Consider the following 25,244-nt stretch of genomic DNA (forward strand, 5'->3'; position numbering starts at 1 on the left):
GTAGATTCAGTAGGGCAAGTACCATATAACTCTGACACTTTTAATGTGTGATCTTGAGCAGGAGCAACTTTCATAATTCACTTTATCTGCTCTAATCTATACAGCCATACAATTTCATCAGTTCGAATCATTATGTACTGCTTCCTGTTTTCTGTCTGTCAGTGTCAGATAATCCAATTCTTCCCTTTCTCTAATGTTTTTATATTTTGTTGTGTGACTTGAAACAGGACCAGTTGAATACATTTGCCATTCCAGTTCTCAAGAATCAACCTGGATGGGTGTCAGCTCAGTATTTCTAAATGTGGAAATCAATGAAACTTAAAATAATACTTGAAAAAAAAACAGAAAAGGCTGGAATACCCAGCAGGTTATGCCATATCTGCAGGAAGGTCTGCTTCTCTTCTCAGCATTTTCTGTTTTTGTTACCTATTGTGGCTTCAAATGGAGAGATATTCCGGTTTAGTTAGGAGAGCTCTGCTGTATGTTAGCACAATATTTAGGGGCTAAAGTTCTCTCTGCTCTCCAGGAGTATCTGTAGTTGGGCTTGAACCCGTGCTCACCTGGTTCTGTCTCTAAGTGTACACTGGGGTCAATAAACAAAGTAAATTACACTGTCTTCAAATATTTGTCAAACATTTGTGGTGTTACATATGAAAGAAGATACACCAAGGCATGTTAATTGTATTTTATTAACAACAAAGCAGTGTTTAATTTTTTAATGCTAATGAGGGATAGCAACATAGTTGTACTGTATCATAAATGTGGGATTCCAGCTTAATTTAACAGTTTGCATTTCACATTGAGCTATTTGTTGCAGGAGGAAATGGCTCGATTACAACAGAGTATTGAAAGCCTCAAGAGTGCAGCGGGGAATGAGGAAGCTGAATTAAAGGTATATTGTACAGTAAGGAGTGTGTTAACATATTAATGAACTATCTTCAATAATATCAAAGTCGATTTTTTTTTATGTTAGTGCAAGAAAGTGGAGATACCCAATTCACTTTTACCATTTATATTCTCTGCGTATCAACATTATTCATAAAATTGAGGGTGTAGTTACTTTATCAGACCTTTCCTTTAATTTTGGTCTTTGTTGTATTTCTACTCCAGCTGAAATTAAGTGAAGAAATTCTATTCTTTCTACAGAAATGTATAGTTTATAACAACTTGTTTAATTTGCTACTTGTTGATCAACTAGACCTATCCAAGCTAATTCTATTTCTTTGCCTACTAGCAGAAAAGAGCAAGTAATTACAATGAAACCTTTAATCAGTTTGTGGTCTATTTAATTAATTATAGAAATGTAATGGTTTGAATATTGGAAGACTCTTTCAAGTAATTTTCAGGATACTGTATGAGAGAATGTTCCATCAAAGCCTGTTTGTTTAAATTATTCCTCTTTTTAACCTTTAACTAGGAGCACAGTGAATTAATACAGCAACAATATAAAGAAGACAGAGTGAAGCTTCAGAAAATACGACTCTTGTTGGTAAGTAAAGTCTAATTATTGTACTGAAAAGCTAGTAGCTTTGTCTGTAGGTGCTGATTATTAAGATTTTCTACAGAGTAGCTCCACCTTCCATTGAACTGGAAGTTGTTAAAATGTACATCCTGTAAATTCTGGTAACTAAGCTCCTATTTAGTAAATTCCAACCTTCAAATTGTTTCATTTGTAATAATTAAACTGCTATAAAATTAAATAGAATAAATTTAACATCAAAATCTAAGTTATTTCTTCCTGCAGAATTGTATCTAATTGTATAATGTCAAGCATTTCCTTTTTCCTTTTTATCTTTGTGCTCAATTCTTAGTCACCCCAGGGCAAGATTGGTCATTGTTTGCCAAAAACAGGTGATCAATAGTTTTACTCAGTTATCTACTTAGGCGTGGTGATTCTCCTTGTACATTTCATGGATCAGCATGTGAAATTATGGCATTGTAGCCATTAGTGAGACTTGGTTGTAGGAGGAACAGAACAGGCAGCTCAATGTTCCAGGGCTCCATTGTTTTAGACATTGTAGAGTCCTCCATTGGTCAGGGAAGACCATGGCTCTTGCGTCCTAGCTGTCTGTTTCCCATGTAGCAAGCTTTCCCTTTCCACGCATCTGATGAACCCAAAGGAATGGCAGAGACCGATACAACTTGGCATCAGCAGCATCGCAGGGGTTGCCAGTCAGTGGCGAACTCAGTGTAGGACTGCCTTAGGACTCCAGCTCCAGATTTTTCCCTCGGGATTGATGCCTGAAGCCTTCCCCATGAGTGGGTATAGTCACAAGGCACTGGAGGTTTGAGATCAAAGTTTTCCTTCTAGATGAGCTGCCAACCACAGCTGATGAGCCCCATCTGCTCAAAGCGACTGGTTTTATGGCTAAGGTAAACCACCTTTCCTCCTCCTCTTCTCAGTGGAAATGGTTCTGCCGGGCTTAGTAGCTAAGCCACATGTGAAGGCCAGGAGCTGGATTTGGTTGTCGAGGCTATTTGAGGCACATGCCATTTTGAGCATCTACTAGGTACTGGGATCTTGCCTCACTATCACCCCTGGCAGACATGGTAGAGCAGGAGGGATTAGAGGGGGGAGGGGGAGGGTGGCATTACTACTCAGGGGAAGTGTCACAGCAGTGGTTGGACAGCCAGAAAGCTTGACCACTGAGACTGTATAGAGGAACTGGGGAATGAGAAGGGTTGAGGGATGACCATGTTAATAGGATCTACATATAGATCACCTAATCGTCAGCAGGAATTAGAGGAGCAAATTTATAGAGTGTATACACAAAGAAACATAAGGTTGTGATAGTAACATACATCAAAGTTGCTGGTGAACGCAGCAGGCCAAGCAGCATCTATAGGAAGAGGCGCAGTTGACGTATCAGGCCGAGACCTGAAACGTCGACTGCGCCTCTTCCTATAGATGCTGCTTGGCCTGCTGCGTTCACCAGCAACTTTGATGTATGTTGCTTGAATTTCCAGCATCTGCAGAATTCCTGTTGTTTAGGTTGTGATAGTAGGTGGTTTTAACTTCCCACGTTGACTGGAACAAACATACTGTAAAAGGTCAGGATGGGATAGAAAAAGTGTGTTTGAGAAAGTTCCTTAATCAATATATAGAGGTTCCAACTAGAGAGAGTGCAATACTGCATCTCCTATTAGGAAACAAAACAGGGCAGGTGGCAGAACTGTGTGTAGGGAACACTTTGGATCAAGTGATCATAATGCCACTAGATACATGATAATTGTGGAAGGGTAGCGGTCTGGTCCTTCGGTTGAAATTCTGTATTGAAGAAAGTCCATTTTTGGTGTTATCAAAAAGGATCTGGCAGGTGTGGATTCGGTTAGGTTTTTTGGCAGGGGTGCACTTGGTAAGTGGGAATCCTTCAAAAGTGAAATTTTGAGAGTACAAAGCTTGTAAGCGCCTGTCAGAATAAAAGGCAACAACAACAGGTTTAGGGAACCTTGGTTTTTGAGAGATATTGAGGCCCTGGTTAAGAAAAACGATGGGATGCATAGCAGGTATAGCCAGGTTGGAACAAACAAGGTACTTGAGTATATGAAATGCAAGAGAACACTTAAGAAAGAAATCAGGAGAGCTAAAATAAGACACGAAGTTGCTCTAGCAGACAAGGCGAAGGACAGCCCTAAGGGCTTATACAGATGTATTAAGAGCAAAAGGATAACAAGGGAGAGCATTGGTCCTGTGTAACATCTGAATGATAGTTTATGCATGGGGCCGAAAGAGATGGGGGAGGTCTTAAATGGATTTTTTGCATCTGTATTTACTCGTGAGTCGAACACAGTTTATGGATGTGATGCAATGCAGCAGCGAGGTCATGGACCTGATGCAGTTTACAGAGAAGGAGGTGTTTGCTGTCTGGTGGCAAATTAGGGTAGATTAATCTGCAGGGGCTGACAGTGTGTTCTCTTGGACCTGTGGGAGGCTAGTACAGAAAATGCAAGGGCCCTAGCAGAGATATTTAAAATATCCTTGCCCTTGGGCAAGGTGCTGGAGGATTGGAGGATAGCTAATGTTGTTTCATTGTTTAAGAAAGGTTCTGAGAATAAACTGGAAATTATAGGCCAATGAGCCTGACATTATTGGAGGGTATATTAAGGGACCAGGTAGACTGTACAAGTACAGTGGATCCCAGTTAATTGGGACACATCGAGACCAATACATTTTGGCCCAATTAAGCGGCTGCCCACATTTGCCAAAGTTTCATGGAAATAGTTAAAAGGTATAAAAAAGACAAACTACTATTTAACTGAGTAACAATTTATGTATTTAAATGAAATACAGAACAAATCAGAACACTACCAATACCTCTACAGTGCGCTGAAACTGTATTAGTTCTAATAGCCATCGAGAGAGGAATGCATCTAGTTCTTGTGATTGACTGTAATTGAACAAAGTCAGTACGGGCACCTAGTGCAGATAATGGACTGCCTTCAAACAATGTTATAGATGAATAAATACTCCAAATATTCAATTTCATTGTTACATTCAAGGTGATTGTTGATACCATCATAGTTCCTGGCATCTCCTGGTCTGAGTGTTTGAACCCACAGTGAGCAAAGTAGTTCTGAATTGTCTTGCGGCTTATTTCTCACTCACTACCAGTGACAAAAATCACTGCTTTTCTTGAAAACAAACACGCAACTATTTAAAACCTAATCGCTGTAAGCATCAGTAGTATCTAATGGCCACGCAAGTGCACAGGACTGACTGACAAGAGTTAGAAACTGTTATGCAATAGTTTCTTGCCCTAGTTAAGTGGTATAGTGTCCTAGATAAACAGAGGGAATCCCAGCTATTTTCTCAATTTAATTTTTGTTCTTCAAAAGTTGTCCTAAATAAACGGCTGCCCTGATTAACCGATGACCCAATTAACTAGGTCATGTAGGTCTATCAGTGACCTCAAATTTGTCCTTTAATTCCTAGTATTGCCAGGGAAAATTGGTCTGTACTGTAACTAAGCATCTCAAAGTATTGTGCACTCCATTAAATGTCCTCTCAATGTAAAGAAAATCCCACTCTGCTCTTTCCTTAAGTGCAATTCTCCAGTCCTAGCAACATCCTTTAAATCTTAGCTATGCTCTCTTTAGGGCTGCTTCATAATTAGGGAAGCACTTTGAAATGCAGTGAAAATGGGAACAATCTGCTGGAGGAACTCGGATTGAAACCCTGCAAAGGGACACTTCCCTGCTTTCCACACATAGACACTACTCCACCTGCTGAGTTCCTCCAGTAGTTTGTTGCTCCAGCCCCCAGGACCTGCAATGTATTATGTTAAAGGTAAATACAGTAACTCATTTCACACTCGTATTGCAAAATCATGCATTGATGTGTGAGATAGACGATACAAGTTCCTTTTCCGCCTTTTTTTCCATTGGGTATTTCTATACAAGTATTTTATGTATATCCACAGCTGTCCCTGAACAGAGTAAGTGAACCACTGACCCACAGTGGAGCTGACATCACATGTAGGCCAGACTCAGAGAGGCTGGCACACTTCATTCCACATTTTGGTAAATAACCCCAGTTAGAACTTTACAAAAGGATGTACATTTGCAGAGATTCGGCATCACATCTAAAACTTTGACAGACTTCTATAGTTGTGTAGCGGAGGACATATTGACCGGCCGCATCACAGCCTGGTATGGGAACGCCAATGCCTTTCAATGGAAAACCTGACAGAAGGTAGTGGATTCAGCCCAGTGCATCACAGATAAATTACACCAACCATTGAGCACATCTACATGAAATGTTGTCATAGGAAGGTTGCATCCATCATCAGACATCCCCACACCCAGGTTATGTTCTCTCTGCTACCATCAAGTAGAAGGTACAAGGGCCTTAAGACTCGCACCAAGTTCAGGAACAGTTTCTACCCCTCAGCTATCAGACCCTTAAATAAAAGCGGATAACTACACTCAATTTCATTTGCCCCATCACTGAAATGTTCCCACAACCAATGATCTTACTTTCAAGGACTCTATCTCATTATTTCATGTTCTCATTATTTATTGCTATTTATTTATATTAGAATTTGCACGGTTTGTTGTCTTCTACACTCTGGATGATCTTTCATTGATCCTGTTATAGTTATTATTCTATAGATTTGCTGAGTACGCCCACAGGAAAATGAGTCTCAGGATTGTATATGTGACATATAGGGATTTTGTACTACTACAGCTCCAAAGTTGTGATTTGAATTCAGTTTCATGGTAAAGTACCAATACTTCTGGATGTTAATCCAATTATTTAACCACTATGATAATATAACGATTTAGTGTGGACCAGCCGTTTGTTGAGTTCTGAGGCATTTATGTTGATGTCTGATTACAAAAAAATGTTAACCTTTTATGATATCTCAAAGCTTGATTCACAGTAGGGCTCTTTAAAAACGCAAACACGAGGAAATCTGCAGATGCTGGAATTTCAAGCAACACGCATAAAAGTTGCTGATGAACGCAGCAGACAACAGGAATTCTGCAGATGCTGGAAATTCAAGCAACACACATCAAAGTTGCTGGTGAACGCAGCAGGCCAGGCAGCATCTCTAGGAAGAGGTACAGTCGACGTTTCGGGCCGAGACCCTTCATCAGGACTAACTGAAGGAAGAGTTAGTAAGAGATTTGAAAGTGGGAGGCGGAGGGGGAGATCCGAAATGATAGGAGAAGACAGGAGAGGGAGGGATGGAGCCAAGAGCTGGAACAACACCTTATATTCCATCTGGGTAGCCTCCAACCTGATGGCGTGAATATCGACTTCTCAAGCTTCCGCTAATGCCCCACCTCCCCCTCGTACTCCATCCGGTATTTATTTATTTATATACACACATTCTTTTTTCCTCTCTCCTTTTTCTCCCTCTGTCCCTCTCACTATACCCCTTGCCCATCCCCTGGGCTCCCCCCCCCCTTTCTTTCTCCCTAGGCCTCCTGTCCCATGATCCTCTCATATCCCTTTTGCCAATCAGCTTTCCAGCTCTTGGCTCCATCCCCCCCCGGCTCCTGTCTTCTCCTATCACCTCAGATCTCTCCCTCCCCCTCCCACTTTAAAATCTCTCACTAGCTCTTCCTTCAGTTAGTCCTGATGAAGGGTCTCGGCTCGAAACGTCGACTGTACCTCTTCCAAGAGATGCTTCCTGGCCTCGCCAGCAACTTTTATGTGTGTTACATCACAGTAGGGCTTTCAGTTATGAAAGTATTAATGATTGAGGATTTATTAATCATTTAGAATTTGCATTCTTGGGATTTAATAAATTCATCTGCATCTGGATTACTTCGGTTAATGTTTTGGTGCATTCCTCTATGTAGAGCATGAAATTGCTTATATAAGTTGTATGGTCACTCCGTGGCAGTTATGTTACATTACTATGTAAGATATCTAATTAAATTGACACTTTGAAAAAAAGGTGAATCACAATTTGAATACAGGCTCGACGGAATAGAGAGATCGCTGTTCTACAACGAAAAATTGATGAGGTACCAAGCAGAGCAGAACTGACCCAATATCAGAGACGGTTTATTGAGCTCTACAATCAAGGTATGTATTTCAGATGATTTTTTTTTTTAAATATATAAAAAATGTGTTTTTCATCTAACCTGTGGTAATGGAACCTGCAACTAATGGCCAAGTCAAGATAGTTTTAAAAAAAAAATGAGAAAAACCTGAAGTAAGGAAAAATGTGAAAATAGCCTAGTATATTTGAAGACACAAAAGTTGGGGATGTTGTGGATAGTCTGGAGGGTTGTCAGCAGTTACAGCAGGACATCGATAGGATGCAGAACTGGGCTGAGAAGTGGCAGATGGACTTCAACCCAGAAAAGTAGGTCAAATTTGAAAACAGAATATGGGACACTCAAAACTACTGCGCAGGTTGACGGTGTAGTTAAGAAGGCATATGGTGTGACGGCCTTCATCAACGATGGGATTGAGTTCAAGAGCCGTGAGATAATGTTAAAGCTATGTCAGACCTTAGCTAGACCCCATTTGGAGTACTGTGTTCAGTTCTGGTCACCTTATTACGGGAAGGATGTGGATTCTATAGCGAGAGTGCAGAGGTTTACAAGGATGTTGCCTGTATTGGAGAGCGTACCTTATGAGAATAGGTAGAGTGAACTTGCCTTTTCTTAGAGAGATGGACGGGGAGAGGTGACCTGATAGAGTGTATAAGATGATGAGAGACATTGATTGTGTGGATAGCCAGAAGCTTTATCCCAGGGCTGAAATGGCTAACATGAGAGGATATAGTTTAAAGGTGCTTGGAAGTAGGTACAAGGGGGATGTCAGAGGTAAGTTTTTCACACACAGACAGTGGTGGGTGCGTGGAATGTACTGCTAGCAAGGGTGGTAGAGGCGGATACAATAGGGTCTTTTAAGAGACACTTAGACGGGTACATGGAGCTTAGAAAATTAGAGGCCTATGCAGTAGGGTAATTCTAGGCAGTTTCTAGAGTAGGTTACATGGTCGGCACAATATTGTGGGCTGAAGGGCCTGTAATGTGCTGTAAATTTCTACGTTCTGTGTTCTAAATGCACGCCACAGTTTCTGAGGAGAAATTGGACTGCATAGCAGGCAAGTGAGTTTAAAAGAAGTGAGCGGGAGCAGATGGGATATTCTGTGTGTCACAGTTCCTGAGGTGACGTTGGATTGTGCGTAATTAGGCACTTAGCAAGGACCAGCAAAAAGAAGTTGGGTTTAAGCAGAGTGGCCATTGTGTGAGTAGGCTGGTATTAGAGTGGGGAGCTCAAGCTTTGGCTCACAGAGGCTTCAGCGAGGAGAGGCAGAGGCTGTAGGTAGATATTTTTTATTTGTTTCTTTCTTTCGTGTTACACCGTCAGAGCATTGGGACCCCAGGGCTAGTGGAATGCTCCTTTGTGGGCTGTGGGAAGGCAGGAGATATCTGGTGTCCTTACCAACTACACCTGCAGGAAGTGCATCTAGCTGCAACTTCTTTCAGAACATGTTAAGGAATCGGAGTTGGAACAGGATGAACACCAAATCATTTATGAGGGTGAGAGGTTGATCAGCAGGACATACAGGGAGGTAGTGAATGGGATGCGTTGAAGTGTAACATGGGGATAAAAAGAGTGATGAATACAGGACTGAAGGTGTTGTATTTGGATGCATGTAGTATACAGATCTTGCAGTACAGTTAGAGATTGAAAGGTATGATGTTGTGTGCATCACTGACTTGTGGCTGAAAGAAAATCATAGCTTAAAATCCAAGCATACACCTTGTATCAAAAGGACAGGCACGTTTGTAGGGGGTGGGGTGGCTGTGTTGGTAAAAAGTGAATTCAGATCCTTAGAGGTGACATAGAATTGGAAGATGTGGAATCCTTGTGGGTAGAGTTAAGAAACTGCAAGGCTTCTGAACAGTAGCCAGGATGTGGGGTACAAATTACAGCAGGAGATAGAAAAAGCGTGCAAAATGGGCAATGTTACAATGTCATGGGAGATTTCAATATACAGGTGGATTGGGAAAATCAGTTTGTTTCTGGATCGCAAGAAATAGAATTTCTGCAAGATGGTTTTTTAGAGTAGTTTGTAGTTGGATAGTTGGACCCATTAAGGGAAAGACGATTCTGAATGTGGGTGTTGTGTAATGAACCAGATTTCATTAGGGAGCTTAAGGTAAAGGAACTCCATGACGTTAAGCTAGCCAATAATATATAAGAGGATAACTAAAGTTTTTTTTTTAAGAGATATAAAGAGTTTAAAAAAAAAACACAGGCCTGAGTGAATATCAGACTGCTGGAAAATGATGCAAGAGACGTGGTAATAGGGAACATGCAATCGCAGATGAACTTTAGTATCTTGTCAGTTTTCACTGTGGACAATGCTAGATATGCCAGAAATTCAAGAGTGTCAGGGGGCAGTTGCTATTACTAAGAAGGTGATTAGACAGCTGAAGGGTCTAAAGTAGATAAGTCAGCTGACCAGGGAACTGCAGCCCAGAGTTCTGAAAGAAGTGGCTGAAGAGATTATGGAGGCATTGATAGTGATCTTTCAAGAATCGCTGGATCGAGGAAGGGAGGGAGGCAAAAAAAAATGATGTAGGCCAGTTGGTCTGATTTCAGGAGTTGGGAAATGTTGGAGCTGATTATTAAGGATGAGGTTTCAGGGTACTTGGAGGCACATGATAAAATAGGCCAAAGTCACTATGGTTTCCTCAAGGGGAAATCTTGCCTGACAAATCTGTTGGAATTCTTTGAGGAAATATCAGGCAAGTTAGACAAAGCAGAGTCTGTGGATGTTGTTTACTTGGATTTTCAGAAGGTCTTTGACAAGGTGCTGTACATGAGACTGATTACAAGAGCTCATGGTATTACAGGAAAGATACTGTCATGGATGAAACAGTAGGTGATTGGCAGGAAACAGAGTGGGAATAAAGGTGGTCTATTTTGGTTGGCTGCCATTAACCAGTTGTGTTCTGCAGGGGTCAGTGTTGGGGTTGCTTCTTTTCTCGTCAGTTATTTGCATGATGGAATTGATGACATTGTAGCGAGGTTTGTGAATGATATGAAGATAGGTGGAGGGGCAAGTGGTCTTGAGGAAGTAGAGAGTCTGCAAAAGGACTTGGACAGATTAGGAGAATGGGCAAAGAAGTGGCAATGGAATATAGTGTAGCAAAGTTTAAAGTCATGCATTTTCGAGAAGAAATAAAGGCAAACCCTATTTTCTTAACGGGGAGAAAACTCAGAAATCAGAAGTGTAAGGTGACTTTGGGGTCCTTGTGCAAGATTCCCTGAAGTTAACTTGCAGGTTAAGTCGGAGGTAAGAAAGGCAAATGCAATGTTAGCATCCTCTTCAAGAGGACTAGAATATAGAATCGAGGGGAACATGCACTAAATGCTGGAGGAACACAGCAGGCCAGACAGCATCTATGGAGAAGAGTAAACAGTCAATGTTTTGGGTTGAGACCCTTCATCAGGACTGGGGAAAAAGGATGAGAAGTCAGAGTAAGAAGGTGGGGAGAGGGGAGGAAGACATGTAAGGTAGTAGGTGATAGGTGAAGTTGGGAGATGGAGGGGTGAAGTAAAGAGCTGGGAAGTCAATTGGTGAAAGAGCTAAAGGTCTGGAGAAGGGGGAATTTGATGGGAGAGGACAGAAGGCCATGAAAGAAAAGTAAGGGGGAGGAGCACCAGACAGAGGGGATGGGCAGGTGAGGAGTAAATAAAGGTGAAGAGAGTGGGAATGGTGAAAGAGAGGAAGGGAGCATTACCGGAACTTCAAGAAATCTGTGTTCAGGTTGGAGACTACCCAGTTGGAATATAAGGTGTTGCTCCTCCAACCCGAGTGTGGCCTCATCGCCGCAGTAGAGGAGGCCATGGACTGACATGTCAGAATGGGAAGTAGAATTAAGATGGGTGGTCACTAAGAGATCCCGCTTTTTTGGTGGATGAAGCGTAGGTGCTCGGCGAGGCGGTCTCCCAATCTGCGTCGGGCTTCACCGATATACAGGAGGCCACACTGGGAGCACTGGATACAGTAGATGGCCCCAACAGACTAACATGTGAAGTGTCACCTCACCTGGAATGACTGTTTGGGAGCCTGAATTGGTAGTGGAGAAGGAGGTGTAGGGCTGGTGTAGTACTTGTTCTGCTTGCAAGGATGTGCCAGAGGGACAGCCAATGGGGAGGGAGTCACGTAGGGAGTGATCCCTGCTGAAAGTAGTAAGTTTGGGGGCAGGAAAGATGAGCTTGGTGGGATCCCATTGGAAGTGGTGGAAGTTACAGAGAATTATGTGCTGGGCTGGTAGGTGAGGACAAGAGGAATCCTATCTCTGGTGGAGGATGGGGTGAGGTCAGACATGCACAAAATAGAAGTGTGGATGAGGGCAGCATTGATGGTAGAGGAAGGGAAGCTCCTTTCTTTGAAGAAGGAGGACATCTCCTTAGTTCTGGAATGTAGAAAGTAGATGTGGTGGAGATGGGAGAATTCAGAGAAGGAGGTGACATTTTTACAAGTAGTAGTGTGGGAAGAGGTAAAGTCCAGGTTGCTGTGAGAATCAGTGAGTTTATAAAAGATATCAGTAGATAAACTGTCTCCAGAGATGGAGATAGAGAGATTAAGGAAGTGGAGGGAGGTGTCAGAAATGGACCAGGTAAATTTGAAAGCAGGATGGAAATTGGAGGCAAAGTTGATGAATTCGGTGAGCTCCACATGGGGAAATCACTGAAAAGATCAAGTCACAGATATAGGTAGGAAGGACTGAACTGGGGGGATAAAACTGAGTTGAGGTATGCGGGTATAAGTTTGATGGGGTAGGAACAAGCAAAAACAATGGGTCTACCCAGACAAGCAGGTTTGAGGATCTTGGGTAGGTCTAGCTGGACAGATAAGTCATCTTCTGTATCCGGTGTTTCCAGTGTGGCCTCCTGTATATCGGTGAGACCCAGCGTATATGGGGAGACTGCTTTGCCGAGCATCCTCGTGGCGTCAAACAGACAAAGCGGGATCTCCCAGTGGCCACCCATTTTAATTCTACATCCCATTCCGACATGTCAATCCACGGCCTCCTCTACTGCAGCGATGAGGCCAAACTCAGGTTGAAGGAACAACACTCTATACTCTGTCTGGGTAGCCTACAACCTGATGGCATGATCATCGATTTCTTGAACTTCCATTAATGGCCCCCTCCTCTCTTTTACCATTCCCCATTCCCTTTTCCCTCTCACCTTTTCTCATTACCTGCCATCACCTCCATCTGATGCTCCTTCCCCTTTCCTCCCTTCCATTGCCCTGTCCTATCAGATTCCCCTTTCTCCATCCCTTCATTTCTTTCACTGATTGACTACTCAGCTCTTTACATCAACCCTCTCCCAGCTTCACCTATCATCTACTGCCTTATGTTTCTTCCTCCCTCTCTCTCTTCCCCCCCCCCCCCTTAATCTTACTTCTCATCTTTTTTCCTGCAGACCTGATGAAAGGTCTCAGCCCAAAACATCTACTGTTTACTCTTTTCCATTGATGCTGTCTGGCCTGCCTGAGTTCCTCCATTATTTTGTGTGGGTTGCTCTAGATTTCCAGCACCTTCAGATTTTCTCTTGTTTGTGATGGAGTAGATGGATGTCCTTTTAGAACAGATGAGGAATTTCTTTAGTCAGTGAGCTGTGAATCTGTGGAATTCTTTACCACAGGCAGCTGTGGAGGCCAAACCTTTATGAATATTTAAGACAGAGGTTGATAGATTCTTGACTGTTTCGGGCATGAAGGGTTACGGGTAGAAGGCAGGAGATTGGGACTGAGAGGGAGATGGATCAGCCGTGATGAAATGACAGAGCAGACTCAATGGTCCAAATGGGCCTAACAAGGTGTTAGGGCGAGGAAGAGGAAAATAGAAATAAGTCAAAAATCTGTGCAGCAAAGATGGCAAGAAGGACAGGCCGGTGTATATACAGGATAATTTGCTGCAAAATAGAAATATAGCAAAATCGGCAGCAGATACTGACCTAAATGTACTGTATGTAAATACACGCAGCATTAGAAATAAAGTGGATGACCTTGCTGCACAGCTGCAGGTTAAAAGATATGACATTGTGACCATCACCGAGTCATGGCTAAATGATGGATGTGATTAGGAGCTGAATATCCAAGGATACACAGTGTATAGGAAAGATAGGAAGGTAGGTAAAGGGGGTGGCGTGGCCCTAATGGTAAGTAACGATATCAAATCAATAGAAAGAAGGGACATAGCATCAGAAGAGGTAGAATCCTTATGGGTAGAATTAAGAAATGGCAAGGGTAAAAAGACACTAATTTATATACAGGCCTCCAAACAGCAGCCGGGATGTGGACTACAAGTTGCAGCTGGAAATAGAAAAAGTGTGTCAGAAGGAAAATGTCAAGATAATTATGGGGGATTTTAATATGAAAGTGGATTGGGAAGTCAGGAAGGTAATGGATCTCAGGAGAGGGAGTTTGTAGAATGCCTACAGGATGGCTTTTTGGAGCAGCTTGTCCAGAAGCCCACCGGGGGACCGGCTGTTTTGGATTGGGTGCTGTGTAACGAATCTGAGGCAATTAGGGAGCTGGAGGTAAAGGAACCTCTTGGAAGTAGTGATCATAATATGATTGAGTTCAGTTTCAAAATTGAAAAGGAGAAGCTGGTATCAGGTGTATCGATATTTCAGTGGAACAGGGGAAATTACAGTGGTATGAGGGAGGAACTGGCCCAAGTCGATTGGAAAAGTAAGCTAAATGGAGGGACAGCAGAGCAGAATTGGATGAAATTCGTACAAGAAATAAGGAAAATGCAGGAAAAATATATTCCAAGAAAAAAGAAAATCATGAATGGAAAAATGGCACAAATGTGGCTAACAAGAGAAGTTAAGGCAAAAATAAAAGCAAAAGAAATGGCGTACAAGGAAGCAAAAGTTAGTGGGAAAAATGAGGACTGGAAGACTTTTAAAAACTTACAGAAGGAAACTAAGAAAGTCATTAGGAAAGAAAAGATGAATTATGAAAGGAAGTTGGCGATTAACATAAAAAAGGATACTAAGAGTTTTTTTTAAATATATGAAAAGTAGAAGAGTGACAAGGGTAGATATGGGACCGATTGGAAAAAGGTGCTGGAGAAATTATAATGGATAATGGCGGAGGAACTGAATGAGTATTTTGCATCCGTCTTCACAGTGGAAGACATGAGCAATATACCTGATAGCCAGAGGTATCGGGGAACAGAATTAGGTACAGTCAAGATTACTAGGGAGAAAGTGCTTGGGAAGCTAAGTGGACTAAGAATAGATAAGTCTCCCAGTCCAGATGAGGTGCACCCAAGGGTTCCGAAGGAGGTGGCTTTGGAGATTGTGGAAGCATTGGAAATGATCTTCCAGGAATCAATAGACTCTGGCATGGTTCTGGAGGACTGGAAGGTCGCAAATGTAGTTCCGCTATTTAAGGAAGGAAGGAGACAGCAAAAAGTTACAGACCTATTAGTCTGACATTGGTAGTTGGAAGGATATTGGAGTCAATCCTCAAGGACGAGGTTATGAAATACCTCGAGGTGCATGACAAGATAGGCCGAAGCCAGCATGGTTTCATGAAGGGAAGATCCTGCCTCACCAGCCTATTCGAATTTTTTGAGGTAATCTCGAATAAGATTGACAAGGGAGAGGCTGTGGATGTTGTGTATTTGGATTTTCAAAAGGCCTTCGATAAGGTACCGCATATGAGGCTGCTTAATAAGATGAGAGCCCATGGAATTATAGGAAAGATATTGAAATGGGTGGAGCATTGGCTGATAGGCAGAAAGCAAAGGGTGGGAATAAAGGGATCCTATTCTGATTGGTTGACGGTTACTAGTGGTGTTCCGCAGGGGTAGGTGTTGGGGCCGCTTTTTACAATGTATATCGATGATTTGGATTATGAATTAAATGGTTTTGTGGCTAAGTTTGCGGGTGACACCAAGATAGGTAGAGGAGCAGGAAACGTTGAAGAAACAGAAAGGTTGCAGAGAGACTTAGTCAGTTTAGGAGAGTGGGCAAAGAAATGGCAGATGAGATACAACGTTGACAAATGTACAGTTGTACATTTTGGAAGAAGAAATAATCGGGCAGATTATTATTTAGATGGGGAGAAAATTCAAAAATCGGAAGTGCAAAGGGACTTGGGGGTCCTCGTGCAGGATACCCTAAAGGTTAACCACTAAGTTGGATTGGCGGTAAGGAAAGCGAATACTATGTTGGCATTCATTTCAAGAGGAATAGTGTATAAGAGTAAGGAGGTGTTGATGAGGCTCTATGGGGCATTAGTGAGACCTCATTTGGAATACTGTGTGCCGTTTTGGGCCCCCTATCTTAGAAAGGATATACTGATGTTGGAGAGTTCAGAGAAGATTTACGAGGATGATTCCTGGAATGCAGGGGCTAACATATGAGGAGCGTTTGTCAGCTCTTGGACTGTATTCATTAGAGTATAGAAGAATGAGGGGATCTCATAGAGACGTTTCGAATGTTGAAAGGGTTGGACAGAGTAGATGTGGAAAGGTTGTTTACTTTGGTGGGTGAGTCCAGGACAAGAGGCCATAGTCTTAGAATTAGAGGGTACCCAGTTAAAACAAAGATGAGGAGAAATTTTTTTAGCCAGAGGGTCGTGGATTTGTGGAGTTCGTTGCCAGATACAGCTGTGGAGGTCCGATCATTGAGGGTGTTTGAGGAGGGGATTGACAGGTATCTAATTAGTCAGGGTATCAAGGGATATGGGGAAAAAGCCGGAAATTGGAACTAGATGGGTGAATAGTTTAGCTCATGGGGGAGCTGTGGAGCAGACTCGATGGGCCAAATGGCCTACTTCTGCTCCTTTGTCTTGTGATCTTGTGAACTTGTGATCTTATGAAATGGCCTGGTTCTTTTTCTATATCTTATAAAAGCAAGGATGTAATGCTGAGGCTTTTTAGGGATTTGTCAGATTGAACTTGGAGTATTGTGAAGAATTTTGGGCTCCTTATCTAAGAAAAGATGTGCTGGCTGAGGGTACAGAGGAGGTTCACAAAAATGATTCCAAGAATGAAAGGGTTAATGTATGACGAGCATTTGGCTCTGGGCCTGCACTTGTTGGTATTTATAAGAATGGGAGGGGATTTCATTGAAACCTATTGAATATTGAAAGGCTCTGATAGAGCGGATGCGGAGAGGATGTTTCCTGTAGTGGGGGTGTCTCGGACCACAGGGAGCAGAATAGAGGGACATCCATTTAGAACAGAGATGTGAAGGAATTTCTTTAGCCATAGTGTAGTGAATCTGGAATTCATTGATTTAAATATATCCAATGACTTGGCCTCCATCTGTGGCAAAGTATGATAGGTTCTTGATTAGTTAGTGTAAAGGTTATGGGGAGAAGGCAGGAGAATGGAGGAGGGGGATAATAAATCAACCATGATTGAATAGTGGAGCAGACTCGACGGGGTGAATGGCATTCTCTCTGTCATATTGTCTTCTATTTAAATTAGTTAAATATTATGATAATATTTGGAAGAATTCCTCTTGTATTTTAGATTTTGCAGTTAATCATTTGAAACAGATGTGGATTTGCTTGAATAAAACTCTAAACTGTTCCTGATATTCATATGTTCTGTTGCAGTGTCAGCAACGCACAAGGAAACAAAACAGTTTTTTACACTTTATAACACACTTGATGATAAAAAGGTGTACTTGGAAAAAGAGGTAAGATATCAGAAACGGTATTTTGCTTCATATTTTAATTCACTGAATAATTGAAATAATTGAGGCAAATGGGTTCATCCAAATCTGTGTCTGTCATAAAATACAAACAAGTACAAATGCTAGACCTTAGAAATATATGGAAAGTAGAGAATGCACAAGGGATTGGTTGACAACTGTCGCATTGCGTAGTTACTTGTGGCTTGAGCTTATCCTGTAGATATGGGATTAAAAAAAACTATGCACCGGAAGTCCCTGAGTTACACAGGTATTTCTGAGAACTAATTTATTTTCCCATCTCAGAAACAAACAATCTTAGTGAGGACCATTTAACATGAACATTTATTGCCCTGCCCTATGTAGTTACAATAGTACAGAATCAGAATGTGCCACATTCAATGGTAGTTTCAATGACCTTAAGCAATCAGTGGATATTGCATACTGTGATCAAGTATTTTGCAAAATACCAAAGAAGAGATTGCCTTGTTTTTTTCCAAAGCAAATTTCTTACACGGCTTCGCGGTGTGAACCAGTGACTATGTTCTTAACATCTTTTATATGTTACATGTAAAAAGTTTTTTTGAAAGCTGGTTAGTTTTGAAATAACTGACTCCTGAAGATCTTTGTATTTCAATAACTAACTTTAACAAACTATGGGAGAATTTAGTTATAGTCTGATTTCCATACGTCAGGTCTGCGTTTACCCAGACAGCTTCTGTACGTACTTTGCACAGTGGGGATGGAAAGAAATCTGAACTGCTATTTATCCTACTATTGAAATATAATGGCCACTGTCTTGCACACTTGTATCTCGCGAGAGAAGATCGAATCTTTACCCATATTCTCTACTTTCCATCTTTATTAATGAAGGATAGAATACCCAAGTGTAAATAGATGATCAAATACTTAATACATCAGTGAGTCTGAATTTTGTAATTTACAAGATGATCTACCAGCAATTTGCATGATGTAGATCTGCGAATAAGAGTCTGTGACTGATTTCTGATTACCAGAAGGATACAATTGAAATTAAATTGAACTGTCATTGTTTAAAATTGGCTGCATTATAATTCGGTTGAGGGCAATTATGATAAGCAGTCAAATATGAAAGGTAAAAATGTTTAACTGTATAAAAAAAAACTAACCAGATTATTTTAGAAAATACCTCTTTCTGTGAATTAATATAAGTTTAAGCATTTTCTTCTCTAGTGTCCAGGTATGTTTGGCTATAATGTATAAATGTGCTTGTTATAATCATTTTCTAATTTTCAGATGCATAACTTGGATTGATAAAAGTATGAATAGCACTGTACTTTAGCAATGTGTCAAATACTGATGTAGTTTTCTCTTTCGCCAGGTCAACCTGCTGAATTCAATTCATGATAATTTTCAACAGTAAGTCTCATGCCAAATTGCACAGATGTATAAATTTGCACTAGGAGCAAGAGACTTAGCTGAACCTTTCATGGATTTGTCTCTTAATACTCATGTGGATTATGCATAAGTAATTCAAAATCTGAATAATTTAAGTTCTTAGTTCAGTATTTATTCAGGTGTGCACACTGGGTCTTCAAATTAGAATCTGTTCATTTTGATGCATTAAGTTATAAAGATAACCATCACCTGAATTAATCTGCTTTGATTTGTGACATTTCTAATTTGGCCTTATCTCTCAATGATTATCCGACATTTATTGTGTTGCGTTTCTGCAGGTATTTGTTGACATGTGCATTTGAATTTTTTGATCTGTATTTTTAAGTTGATATATTGCAGTATGCTCTGTTAAACTTGCTTTTCAGAGCAATGGCTTCTCCAGCTACCCGAGAGCAATTCTTGCGTCAGATGGAACAAATCGTGGAAGGTATTAAGCAGAATCGCATGAAGGTAAGAGCACATTTAATTTCAAATGCATCATTCCTGGCAATCTGTTCAAAACATTTTGTGAAAGTAATTGGTAGAGATGAAGGAAATGAATTCTAGAGAGAATTGATTGTAAATTAGAAGAAATCTGAGAAATCATTTCAAGGAAGGGGTAGAGCTAACTGGACTTTTTTTCATGACAGTCTTGTGAATGAGTATCCATTTGCAATAAAGGGGGGGATATCTATTTTCTTCAGGGTAAGATTGCTCTTTCACATTTAGAGCTGACATTGATGTAGACATGGTGGAATTTGGATTATTTGTATGTAACTTTTCAGTGGTTTTATAAAATGAGAATCTGTTCTGAAGACTTAACAAGGAAATGGCAAAAGTAGTTTGTAAAGCTTCTTATCAGTTGATTAAGGTGCTTTTCCATCAATTACTTTTTCAAGTGTCATTGATATATTTGTGCAACATTGAAGCTACAGATGTGCACACCAGTTACTTCGATTTTGGTAAATCAAATGCAGCATTAACACTTCATTCCATCTAACATATAGTTGTATTTCAAATTTAACTTTTTTTCATAGTGTATTAGCCACAAAAGTATATTGACATTTTCTTTGCATTTTGATTCACCATACTGTTATTAAATACATTTTTTGCAGGTAACAAATTAACTTTAAATGTAATGAGAAAGCCCTTTTATAATTAGCTGATTATATATGATTTTAGAACTAAATTCTTTCTTTGGCTCTTTTCTTTCTCACTTATTCCCTTCCAATACTACTATCCTCTGCAATAATCCTACGAAAACTAGCTGGAGAAGAAAAAGCAAGAAAATAAAATGAGACGTGATCAGCTGAACGATGAGTACCTTGAACTGCTAGAGAAACAGCGTCTGTACTTCAAAACTGTCAAAGAATTTAAAGAGGTATTATTTTATCTTGCATACAAAAATATGAAAATTTGTGGGTAGTAATATTTAGTGATTTTTTTTATTTACATTTTGCAAGCTTTTAGAAGTAGAGAGGGAAGGGTGGTGAGGAAATTTATTTTTGGTTTTATAAAGTGAATATTCATGTATCAAAGTTGTAGTAGTATAATTTGAGTAAAGGTAAGTTTTGTTTGTAGGGTTGTTCACCGAACCTGGAGGTTAGATTGCAAACGTCGTCTTGACTGGTGATGAAACATCATCAGTTTCCTAGTGAATGTTGTTCAGCAGAGTGCTTACCTTTATATTGGTCTCTTTTTGCACAAAGTCTTGTGACAAAATGTCCTACCACCGAGAGTCTACCATAGACTGAACAATGAGCCAGACCAATATAATGTGAGTACTCAGCAGAAAAACACTCGCCTGGTGACAAAGCATTTGCGGCGTAACTTCCAGGCTCGGCGATCAACCCTGCAAACAAGCAGCCAACATGAGCTACCAATCTTCTCTTTCATTTCAAATAATTTTAGTCTATTTTGCCAGGTTGTAGATCAGTGAATGTGTTCCCAGGGGTGGTTACATGGTTAAACTAATCCTTCAACTAACTGAAATGGATTTGAAACACTTGGCTTTCGTGGTATGAATATATCACTGGGTGGGTGAATGGCTATCTCAGTAACTGGAACATTGTGAAGGAAATAGAAACATTTTCTTGTCAAGTCTTTGGTGATATCCTGCTTGCCCCATGTAGTTATAAGTAACCATGTTGGTAATATTACCGATTAAATCATAGAACCTTTAAGGAAATAGCAATAAAATTAAAGATTTCGCAAGCCCATGGCAAAGTATTTCAAATAAATCAGATCTTTATTCTTTTAATCGAATTTATTTTAAAAGTACTTCCTGTGTCAACATTTTGCTCCCCAGTAATTTTTTTTTCGTACTGGGAGTAAAGCACATCCAATTTACCAGATTTGTGCAGTTGTAAAGTTGGGCACTGGATGTATGTGGGTGACGGAAGTTAATCGTAAGGATTAGAAACAGGGTGACTGTACATGAAGGGAAAGAAGAGAGAGTATTTCGGGATATCTTGGTTGGCCAACCGAAAAAGAGGGAAATTGTTCTGGTAACTGTGGGTCTATTGTATGATCAATAATTTTTATAGATTAACAATGAACAAACTGAAGGTGAAAATATGTTTTAATTAAAGTTTCCTTGTAAACGGATGTTCTTATGAGCAGAAAACTTAATTTTTGATTTATTTTACTCCGCAGGAATGTCGCAAGAATGAAATGTTATTGACCAAAATGAGAACAATGGGGGTTTCTTGAATAAGTTCACCAGGAATCCAAGGACTGTACTTAATTCTCCCATTGAGGGCTTTCTGAGCACTTGGAAAGTAAATACTGGATGCATGGTGCCCTATGCATTTTGTCTTTTTTTGGATGTAATTTAGTCAAGTGCACAGCTAACAATTTTGTTTATCCATGACACTTATGAGCCAAACAATCCATTGTATTATGTAAAGCCATTTGCCACATAATAAAAATATGCAAACTAACCTGTATACTTGAGCTAGATTCTTGATTTATCATGCTGAATTTATTTACTCATTGAGATACAGCCCTTCTGGCCCTCTGAGCTGGGCTGTCCAACAATCGGCAATTTAATACTAACCTAATCACAGGACTATTTACAAAGACCAATTAACCTACCAACTGGTACGTCTTTGGACTGGGGGAGGAAACCCATGCAGTCAGGGAGAACGTACAAACTCCTTACAGACAGCGACGGAAATTGAACCCTGGATCGCTGGTACAATGATATGTTGTGCTAGTCACAATGCTACCATCCTTCCCCCCCCCCCCGCCCCCATTTAGTTTTGCAAATGATTCATGCTGCTTCGTCTCACCTATTAAAGGTGTTGTCTTATGTGATGGGAGTTTTCTTTTGCTGCAATCAAATTGATAACATCGGCCGTTATAATATAATTGTTCTACAGTTTGCTTCTATTATGATTCTAACACTCCGTTGTGAGATTCCTTTTGCCTTTGATCTCTATTTGTAATATGCAATTTTGCACAGAAGGACAGGAGGTGTGACACTGTGATAAAGAAGGCCTGATTGTCATTGACATGCATCTAGAAATGGGCAGGGATTTTGACTAATTTATGAAAAAAGGCACATAGTTTAAAAAGTAGAAGTTGGGAATTAATATAGATTATTAGATTCCAAAGGTAACACTGAGGCTGTGAAAAGATGTCATTGCTGGAATGTTTCTGGTCATGCATGAATAAATAATGCCTTCTCCCACCGATCTCACCGATTTAAAGCATTGAGGAAGATTGAAGACATCGAGGCGAGTGCCAAAGGCAAGAGAGTGTTCAGCGCCATCTACCAGCCTCTCGCTTGGGGAGGAAGGTGCCAGTACATGATGGTCTCTTGCTCGCTGCTCCTGAGGGAAGGCCCCTGCGTTTGAGTGGTCTCTCTCTCACTCGATGCTGTTGGACAATGGTACCAAAGTTCTGGGTCTGCAGTTTGTGGGTTGGGACTGAAGTTCAATTTGAGCTGAACTGAATACGGACTCCTTTGATTTTTGTGTTTTTATATTCTGTTTTCGCCTGTTCATTGCTGTTTGTGTGATTTGTTTTTTTTGCGCATGGGAGGTGATGTTCTTGTCGTTTGTGTAATTTGCTTTTTTCACGTTGGATGGTGGGGTTTGATGTTCTTGTTGACTTTTGCACAATTTTTTTTAGCGTGGGTGGGATTCATGCTGTTGTTGCTGTTTGCCCGATTTGTGTTTTTTTGTGCGTGTGGGGTCAGGTGATGTGTTTCTTTGAATGGGTTCCATGGTTTTCTTTGTATCGTGGCCATCTGGAGAAGGTGAATCTCAAGGTTGTATACTGATATTAAATGTACTTTGAACTTTGAGCCAAGCTTAGTCATCCAAGTACAACTTTCCTTCTACCCGAAGTTCAATGGCCAGACCTCTTGGAGGGTGACATTGTCAGCGTTATCATCACTTTTTGGTCATAGAAAATCAATTGTATGGAAATTGGCCAGAATGTATTTGTCCTGTTTTCATATAGCGGATCTGCCCAAGTATTTGTTCACATTGGGAGGGAATGACAATGTTGTATTTATATTGGAGCAACTTGGCTAGAGGTGCATCTAGTTCTGTGTTGTGACTTTGATCCTCCAGTCTTTGCTCCAATGCTCACAGCTGTTTCTTGTTGCCATGCAGAGTGAATTGACTTGGCCGGATTAGCAGCATCTGTGGAAGGAAAATAATTTTGGGCAATTCTTTTCCTTCCACAGATACTGCTTAACCTGTTGAGTCCTTCTAGCAGATTGTTTACTGATCCAGATTACGACATCTGCCATCTCTTTTCTGAATTGACTGAAGACTGGCAAAATTGAATCAGGGATCGTAGGAGGAAATCAAGAAGGGTTATCTTACTGGCTCTCCTGATGAAGATGGATGTGAATTCTGTGCTTTTAATATCTACATACTAGGCCCTACGTTTGTTACAGACAGGGCTGTTCTTGGACCCATTTACTATTGAATTACCACCATTGTTTTCGCCTACTTTGTGGTAGGACCATGTAGTTTTAATTCAATTAACTGGCTGTGGGATTCAGTAGTTCCGGTTAGGATGCCTATTGTCTTGAGTAACAGCTTCCGAATGGCACCTCACTTTAGGTATATTTGGTGCTGCCACTTTGTGTACATGCTTGCTGATCCCCACCTTCTCTTGGATGCCCAGTTTTGTGTTACCCTATTTCTTCTGAATCTGCCCCTTTATGATGTTTTGTCACTGCTTGCTAGGAAGTGTACAGATGTGAAGATGGGACTTTGTCTCCAGAAAGGAACTGTTGTCTTCATTTCTACGTTCAGATAAATTATGGACAGCTGTATCTGCCATGGGTTAATTTGTGAGTCTAAGGTCAAGAATCTGCTACGTGCTCGGTCTATTAGCAATAGCCTTCAGTCTAGATCAAAGATGGTGCTACTGACAGACATTCTCCCACCCAGAATAACCTTTGCTATTTTCATTGCTCTTATTGTGTTCAACAAAGAGCATGGGGAATTTCTTTATCCACATTTCAACTGGTATTTTAAAGTGTTGAGAGGTCTGGAGTTGATGTTGATGACCCACTTGGAGCTGTTTCCTCTCTTCGGTGTACACCTATGTTACCTTCTCAGGTGGGTCCAGCCTATCTTTGGGATAGAGCATATCTGGGGCTTGGACAGGAAAGGCATTTGTTCATAAAGTAGGCCTATGACTATGTAAGTCTATTTGACTAGTTTATTGGGCTGCTTTCTCACTTTAGAGATGTCCTCAGATATTTGAGAGGAGGACTGACTGTCACATCAGAATTTCGTGCCTGGATTAATGCTGGCAAATCTGGTTTTATTCTACTTCCAACTGTCTGCTGCTCTTGAGTAGCTGACTAGGCCAGTTAGCAGCTTTACCTTCCTGAAGGACATTAGTAATTCAGATGTCTTTTTACACAGCTATCTAGTAACTGCAGTAAGTTCCCAGTTACTGACTGAACTTTAATTCTACAGCAGGGGGAGGATTTGAGCTTTCTTTCCAATAGCTGTTTATTATAACTAGAAATGCTAAATATGTTTCTTTTGTAGATGTATTTTTGTTATTAGAGGAAACCTTTGCTTTTTTATCAAAATGCAACTATGTTTCAAATTGTTTATTTGAATGCACTTACTGCAGAGGTAGCATGTGTTAATGACATTAAGTGCATCATTTTTGATCTGTTTTTACAAAGGACAAAACCAGAGTGCCACGGTACTTTTATTGGTTCAGACAAAGAAAAGCACTATACCAAAACTCCTTTGGACCGATTTGTTGTTATATGAACCACCTGAACTGCCTTTTTGTGTTTATAAAATGACGGTATTGAAAGCAATTACAAAACACACATGTCCCAAGTGGAAATAATCTTGTTATAAAAGTGGTGAATATCCACTGTTAGGTTTGCCAATATGAAGTTTTATATCTTGCCCCACCACCACCATCAGTGCTCTCATATCAGGGCTGAAGGTAGATCTAGAAACATAGACATAGAAAACCTACAGCACAATACCGGCCCTTTGGCCCACAATACTATGCCGAACATGTACATACTTCAGAGATTACCTAGGGTTATCCATAGCCCTCTATTTTTCTAAGCTCCATGTACCTACTCATGAGTCTCTTGAGACCCATTGTGTCCGCCTCCACCACAGTCACTGGCAGCCCATTCCATGCACTCACCACTCTC

General features: G+C 40.7%; 1 protein-coding gene across 2 annotated transcripts in view; it reads left to right on the forward strand.

Moving 5' to 3' along the window:
• The window catches only part of ccdc93 (coiled-coil domain containing 93), an 85,602-nt gene extending 64,065 nt beyond the window's left edge, over positions 1-21,537 (forward strand). For both annotated transcript variants that reach the window (XM_063052471.1, XM_063052472.1), the window contains 8 exons: positions 818-892; positions 1,418-1,489; positions 7,432-7,540; positions 17,085-17,167; positions 18,522-18,559; positions 18,964-19,048; positions 19,845-19,958; positions 21,233-21,537. In XM_063052471.1, the coding sequence (XP_062908541.1) occupies positions 818-892; positions 1,418-1,489; positions 7,432-7,540; positions 17,085-17,167; positions 18,522-18,559; positions 18,964-19,048; positions 19,845-19,958; positions 21,233-21,289 (633 nt within the window). In that variant the 3' untranslated portion in view covers positions 21,290-21,537. The remainder of the gene's footprint in view (positions 1-817; positions 893-1,417; positions 1,490-7,431; positions 7,541-17,084; positions 17,168-18,521; positions 18,560-18,963; positions 19,049-19,844; positions 19,959-21,232) is intronic.
• The last annotated feature ends 3,707 nt before the right edge of the window (positions 21,538-25,244 follow it).

This window comes from Mobula hypostoma, chromosome 6 (genome assembly GCF_963921235.1).
Source record: "Mobula hypostoma chromosome 6, sMobHyp1.1, whole genome shotgun sequence".
NCBI lineage: Eukaryota > Metazoa > Chordata > Chondrichthyes > Myliobatiformes > Myliobatidae > Mobula > Mobula hypostoma.